The 7167-nt window shown below is 40.7% G+C and overlaps 1 protein-coding gene, 1 long non-coding RNA gene and 1 pseudogene across 2 annotated transcripts; 1 reads left to right on the top strand and 2 right to left on the bottom strand.

Moving 5' to 3' along the window:
- Positions 1-701: 701 nt before the first annotated feature.
- LOC120294392 lies at positions 702-2750 on the top strand (annotated as a pseudogene).
- Positions 2751-4122: 1372 nt separating this feature from the next.
- On the bottom strand, positions 4123-4929 carry LOC120294391 (N-terminal acetyltransferase A complex auxiliary subunit NAA15-like). Its single transcript, XM_039314457.1, has 3 exons — positions 4822-4929; positions 4610-4710; positions 4123-4304 (listed from the first exon to the last, which is right to left on the bottom strand). The coding sequence occupies exons 1-3, from the start codon at positions 4923-4925 to the stop codon at positions 4123-4125; spliced, it is 387 nt and encodes a 128-aa protein (XP_039170391.1). The 5' UTR covers positions 4926-4929.
- A 247-nt stretch (positions 4930-5176) lies between these two features.
- Positions 5177-5858, bottom strand: LOC120294697. The gene is made up of 3 exons (XR_005551932.1): positions 5797-5858; positions 5520-5576; positions 5177-5265 (listed from the first exon to the last, which is right to left on the bottom strand). It is a non-coding gene; the product is annotated as an uncharacterized LOC120294697 (long non-coding RNA).
- Positions 5859-7167: the final 1309 nt, after the last annotated feature.

Raw genomic sequence — 7167 nt, 5'->3', positions numbered from 1 at the left:
AACACCGGAGCTAGGGCTTTTCCTTGGACGTGAACCGAATCGGGTCCACGGACGAGTTCGTGGAGGAGATAGAGCCTCGGTTCCAGGCCGCGTTCAAGGCGATGGAGGAGCTGGGGAAGGGCGCGATCGCGAACCTGGCCCAGACGAGGGCCGCATGGTCGGGCACTGCGGTTGAGGAAGTCGGAACTCGCGCCGGCCGGGTTCCCGAAGACGCATATTGAGAGCACGCTTGACGCGGTCTGTGGTCTGCAATTTCCCCTATTCTTCTTTAATTGTTGTTTCGAGTTTAATGAGCTCGTGGTAATGATAATAATGATATCTATTGCTCCTATTCTAGAGGATTCTTAGAAGAGAAGCTTGACGATCGGTTTATTTGTTGACATTTGCTGAATGCCAAGTGTCGGGAGTTCCGTTGAAATGATAAAATTTTATTCATTGGAGCAAGTTCTCAATAAGACAGAAGCTCGTGACTTTTAACTTACAATGTTGGACACTCTGTCATATAGGTTTGTCTTTCGGTCGACTTAGATAAATGTTGGAGCTCCCGAACGAGAGATAGTCGATAGATCGGTATCCTTTGCTAATGGAACAAGTGGAGAGTAGTAGTGGTCATCGGCACATAATTGATGTAGAGAGAAATGGGGACGCCTCATTGACAGCATCTCATGGTGATCAGCAACGCGGGGTAGACTCGATAGAGGATGAGGATGGACTTTCGCCTATCATGCCAGCCCTACGGATCAAACAACGTAAATTCATCAAACAGATTGAACTCCGTGAATTCCTCTAGCACGAGAAGGAGTGATGATTACCACCAGCATCGAACAAGTCCATTGAATTCGGACTATGGATTTGGTGGAGTTAGTTGTCACCGTGGGTCAAATTATAGCATCCATAGTGGTTTTGTCATTGTCAAGACATGAAAATCCAGAGGCTCCACTATTTGCATGGGTTGTAGGTTATGCATCTGGTTGTGTGGCAACACGCCTATTCTTTCTCGGGCGTTATCATTCGACAACCGTGGTAGTGATCAGCAGTCCGGTCGATCCCATCGAGGGACTTCTCATAGTAGTCAATCGAGCCTAGCTCTTATACAGCTATCTCTCTCACACAGTCCACAGATGAGGGCAATCAACATTCTGAAGAATCAGCATCATGGAATGGCCAAATTGCAGACACTCTGAGTTCACGGTAAAGTTCAATCGTTTCTTATGCTGCTCATGGATGATGATTGCTTCTCATCTATTCAAATTGAATTTCAATTTGCACGTTGTGGGATTGTTGGCATCATTCAGAATAACCTAGTCTATACAATCTATGATAGATGGAATCAACAGCTAATTTCGTTTTTGCAGAATTAGTGGGCTGGTGGACCATTTCAAGATGGCCTTAGACTGTTTTTTTGCTGTATGGTTTGTTGTCGGCTATGTGTTGATTTTTGGAGGTCACTCTTCACCTTCTGATACTCCGAAACTGTTCTGTTCTGTCTATACATGTAATTGCTGTGCTTGATGAAATATGTGTTGTGGCCCTTTTGCAGGTTATGTATAGCATTTCTAACTTTTAGCTGTATTGGATATGCCATGCCTTTGATACTATGTGCAACAATTTGTTGCTGCCTACCTTGCATAATGTCTGTTCTGGGCATCCGAGAAGACTTTTCGCAGACAAGAGGAGCCGAGCCACCTCAGAAACCATCAATGCTCCTCCTATCTACAAATTCAAGGTGAAGCAAGACTTAAATGCTGACGGTGAGGAATTTAACACAGGAGGAAGTGAAGGCGGGGTCTTGGCTCCAGGGACAGAAAAGGAGTGTTCCTTGTCAGGAGAAGATGCGGTAAGCATAAAATCCACTTATGTCCTCCCATTCCAATTCTGGAGTTCAAGCACCCTCCTGCTGAATTTTGACCTATAATGTAGGGCTAGCATTTGATTTCGCGTCCTAAAAAGAAAGGCCTCGCCTCACATCTGCTTATACGTTCCTTAACATGGTGAAACTATCATGATAGCAGCAAGTCGCAAATGCTTACTATCAGCAGCTAGGCATGATATTTATCTTCAAGCAGACAAAGTGATGTTGCCATTGTATTTGTGCAGGTTTGCTGTATTTGCTTGTCAAGATATGCAGATAACGATGAACTTAAAGAGCTACCTTGTCACCATGTCTTCCACGTTGAGTGCATTGATAAATGGTTAAAGATCAATGCCTCATGCCCCCTCTGTAAAAGTGAGATTAGCGAGAGCAGTGGGCTTTTGCAATCTGACAGAGACAGCTACAACTGAGGACGAGTTTCAAGTAGCTCAAGAATTTGCATAAGGGAGCTGCCCATGAATTTGCCAACTACAATGTTTGCTCATCGGACTTACGATGAAACAGGGCCTCTTCGCAGATACGTGTATTGACTTGGCACAGGTAGCAAGAGGTTATATCTGCAAAGAGGTTCTCTTGTGACGCATCGGATGATTTACCATTGCTACACTACACTATGTAGAAGTGAATCTCTTGCTTGGGAGTGGTCCCACCTTCTCAGGACATGTAAATGTGAGGTCGAAGTTGAATGGTCGGCTCATACGCCGGGTCCCGTGAAACGATCTGGGGGTGCTGCAATGGCAAAGGAATCTTTGCACACAGATCCTATCTCGGGATAATGGTAATGATGTATATAGCTTGTTCGAAAATACAGCACATGGTGTATTTAATCATGTAAATTGCGATAAACTGTAACTATTCATCGTGTCATGTTCTCCTATTTTAGAGCCCTAGGGTGGGCATGCTTAAGATAAATGGAGGACCTCAGTACTATTGCTGTTACAGACAGTTACCAAAGGCTGATCAAGAAATAGCTAGCATAGTGCGTAATCAAAGTTGTAGCAATATGCTAAAAAATTGCTGATATTTGCAGAGAACAACTTTAGTTTTATCTTTCCTCTTTTAAATAAAAAGATTGAAGACAGATGAGCAATAGAATTTGGAAAATATTTTTTAATATTAATCACTTGGATCAAATTCAAATAATTAGTTCATGAAAAGTTCTCTCCATCCCTTGCAATTATGCATGTCTAAATATTTTTATGAATGTTAAAAATCTCTTATTCATTAATTTTTTATAGGCAATACAAGTAATATTCATTTTTAAAAGTGATACAAATGCATAATTTTTAAGATACACTGTACACAGTATCAAAGATCATTCCACATCATCCCTCACAAGATATGAGAGCATTGCGCAAGTGGTCGGTTTGGGACTCAGAAAAGAAGAAAAATGGCTTTTTCTTGAACTTACATATTTCGTGCCATTCATATTACTATTCTGGTTGTGGTCTCAAAAGGGAGATGAGGCTACATAATTTCAACCTCCTTATTTTGGTGCAAAAACAGCAAAAATGGTATACCATTATTTTCGCATTTTCTAAATTTATTTTTGGGGTTTCAGATGACTTAAAAGCGGAGAAATTGCCAAAGGCCTCAAGAGATAATTTCTTTGAAGGTTGTTTAAGGGAAAACTAGAAGAAAGAAAAAAAAGAAAATTAAACATTTTCCCTACAATCTAGGGAAATTTCAGTAACAGAAAAAAAGATAAAGTCCAGCAAAACATATGGCTCCTCTACAACAACAACCCATTAGGAGACCACTTGTCTTCATCCATTTCATTAGTGATACGAAAAAATCAAAGAAGATAAATTAGAAGATAAATTAGGAGGTTCATATTAGCAAGGATAACATAGAGCCAAGGCCCGAATCACTCACTTGCATACCAAAAAATAGAAAACTTTTATGACCTGAAACTAGAAAACGAATAACAAAAACCAACCCAGGAGAGCATGTCTTATTGATGCAAAATCTATCATTTGTAACATCTCATTCCAAAATTTTTCACAGAACGCAATGTTTATACAAAGGAAAAACAATGGTGGGCATAAATAAGGGAAGTACAACATGTCTCCAGAAGTAAGTTTGCAGAGGCCACTTGTTCTTAAGGCTGATGAAGCATCCGTTCTTCAAAATTTCTCCTATGGCTCCACCTCAGGATGTCCTATAGATTGTAAAACTAACAATGCAAAAGGGAAACCTTAGCTTAATGCATATTCCCATTGCCCAAAATGAGCTTTCAACTCCACTTGTTAGATAGAGAGGTCCTTAAAAGCTTCCAGTTTTCCATTTGACGCAAGAGAATCCATGCTTATGCCACCCGCAGGATGGTTACTAGAAATCTGGTTGTACGAGGACTTTAGAACTGCAGAACTGCGACTTCCTTCAAAATATGTGGAGTGCGGGAAGTATTCAGCACAACGTAATTTCCATCCTGTTAAAGATGTATTTTACAAGTGTCAGAGACACCATCTCAAAAGTCAAATCTAGCTTTATCCAATCATAATATCCCATCTTTGTATTCAGTAAAATGAGTAGGCCAATAAGGAAGTAGGGATAGAAGAATGGTCATCAGTAACGAAATTCACCGACGAGATCCCTCCCTGACTCTCACACCCCAACACACCCACCTAGCCACCCACTTGCTACCCTATACTGCTGCTACTCCAATTATTCCAACAGATACTCCACATTTTAAGCATAACTTTACCAAAAACAGTTGATGAGATCAAAACTTACTTGATGCAGCATCCATATCAACTACTGCTGAGGAGAGTAGCTTGTGAACCGCAATACAATCCTTGAGTTTCCATTCCTTAACTGATCTGAGTGCTCCATTTCTATGCAACATAACGTGGACATGCTCAACAGATTATCAAGGGGATGGCAGCGTAAAACGGTCCAAAACAAATGAAATGAAGATGGTAGACCTTCGTTGCACCAAACAGTACCTTTGCACCAAGTTGTTGCTTGAATCCTCAATTAATTTCGCAGCCTTGCCCTTATTGCTGGGTTCCAAAAGATACAGCATTTCTGCAGCAGCTGCCTTGTGCATCAAGGAATCTGCACACACAAAAAAAAAAAGACCAAGCACACTTAGAACCTGTTATAACACACATAAGAAAATTGTCTGATGTTGAGGATACCTTTATGCTTATTGAGGAATGACTCATTTGCCAACAGAGACTTCCCATGCAAATGACTGCAAGATGAACAATTGTATGTGTTAAAAGACTGCCATATTGAAAAAACAAACAAGAAAGATATAGCAAGTCCAAAAGACAGGTTGTAAAGAACCTGATTTATGATCGTTCAGCTTCTAATACAGTGCAAATAAGTTTCTCAGAGTCAGTAGCTGGGGCAGCCATGGAACTAACTACGTGGAAAAACTTTAACTGCAGCATAAGAAACACCCATCAGGAACAACACCAAGCCGTCAAAGTCTCTAGTAACTGGGGAAACAATATAGACCACCACTGAAAAGAATTGAGGAAAAAGCAGCAGCAACACAGATCAACATACTATGACTTGCATCAAAATTTACAGACACCCAAAAGATGCGACAATATATCAACAGCTCATCCCAAGGAGTTAAGAGGACATATGAGAATGATAAAATATCTCGAGTGCAAACTAGAGAGGAACTAACCAGGCACCTATGTGTGTCAGGGCTTTCTGCGTCCAACCGGAGCAGCTGCTTCACCGCCTGGGTTTATGAAAAGAGCAGCATATAAAGATGCATATATTAAAATGGAGGTAAGTAGAAAATTAAATTGCAAGCAGCACATATATAGGAAAAAGAAACAGAACATTTATCAGCTTTTCATTAAGTTACTCCGAACAATATGTTTCAAGAAGTTTCAAGAGTAAAAAGTCACTGGACAAAAGAAAAAAGAAGAAGCAAAGTAACCCCCAGGCAAAATTACCTGAAAAGCAAGCAAAGTTTTCCACTTTCTCATATTTACTTCAAACGAAAGAATGTGTGTTTCAAAGAATCAGGTGAGCTCCTTTGAAGCCGCTTCAATTACTTTGTTGCCTTTGATAGTGGATCCTCGACCTACCACCACATATACATAATGGAATCCAGGTCACAGCAGCAACTTTTAATAAAAAGTAAGTTACATAATATATGAAGCCAAAAAGAAGATTGCGCAGGAATATTACATACACTAATTTATCAGGAAGAAGCTGCTCATTGGTACATATCATGCTCTCTCTAGAAACGATAAAGCACATTTTTTGGCGAAAGGAATGTAATCACCAATTCCAATATTAGTACTTTCATGTGCTATTCAGAATCAAAATGGGCAGGCATTCGCGTATATGACAGAATGCCTATCCCCCCCTCCTTTACGAGACACTTTTTTTTTAATCGTAGCCTAACTATTTCCCATTTCATAGATGGATATCTAGAGACTCAAGTCTAAATAAAATTGACTGTACACAATTGTAATTTGCAGCAGACATATTTTACTTGAGTTTTTATGAAAATTGAATCTGACAAGAAGATACCTGATACGTCCAGCTAACTTGGTGCTATAATTTGACCCACGGTGACAACTAACTCCACTGAAATCCATAGTCCAGAATTCAATGGACTTGTTCGATGCTGGTGGTAATCATCACTCCTTCTCGTGCTAGAGGAATTCACGGAGTTCAATCTGTTTGATGAATTTACGGTTGTTTGATCCGTAGGGGCTGGCATGATAGGCGAAAGTCCATCCTCATCCTCGTCGAGTCTACCTGCGTTGCTGATCACCATGAGATGCTGTCAATGAGGCATCCCCATTTCTCTCTACATCAATTATGTGCTGATGACCACTACTACTCTCCACTTGTTCCATTAGCAAAGGATACCGATCTATCTGACTATCTCTGTCGTTCGGGAGCTCCAACATTTATCTAAGTCGACCAAAAGACAAACCTATATGACAGGAGTGTCCAACATTGTAAGTTAAAAGTCACGAGCTTCCTGTCTTATTGAGAACTTGCTCCAATGAATAAAATTTTATCATCTTTCAACAGAACTCCCGACACTTGGCATTCAGCAAATGTCAACAAATAAACCGATCGTCAAGCTTCTCTTCTAAGAATCCTCTAGAATAGGAGCAATAGATATCATTATTATCATTACCACGAGCTCATTAAACTCGGAAACAACAATTAAAGAAGAATAGGGGAAATTGCAGACCGCAGACCGCGTCAAGCGTGCTCTCAATATGCGTCTTCAGGAACCCGGCCGGCGCGAGTTCCGACTTCCTCAACCAGTAGTGCCCGACCATGCGGCCCTCGTCTGG

Source organism: Eucalyptus grandis, chromosome 6 (genome assembly GCF_016545825.1).
Source record: "Eucalyptus grandis isolate ANBG69807.140 chromosome 6, ASM1654582v1, whole genome shotgun sequence".
NCBI lineage: Eukaryota > Viridiplantae > Streptophyta > Magnoliopsida > Myrtales > Myrtaceae > Eucalyptus > Eucalyptus grandis.
Note: the sequence above shows the minus strand (reverse complement) of the source record. Positions and strands in the feature narration are given on the sequence as shown.

Bases quoted from the DNA above. Each gene is read 5' to 3' on its own strand.
- LOC120294391 (XM_039314457.1), bottom strand. From the start codon at position 4,925: ATGCACAAGGCAGCTGCTGCAGAAATGCTGTATCTTTTGGAACCCAGC. The intron at 4,711-4,821 runs GTACTGTTTGGT...TATGTTGCATAG, and splicing joins AGCAACAACTTGGTGCAAAG to AAATGGAGCACTCAGATCAG. The intron at 4,305-4,609 runs GTAAGTTTTGAT...CATCTTTAACAG, and splicing joins TGATATGGATGCTGCATCAA to GATGGAAATTACGTTGTGCT.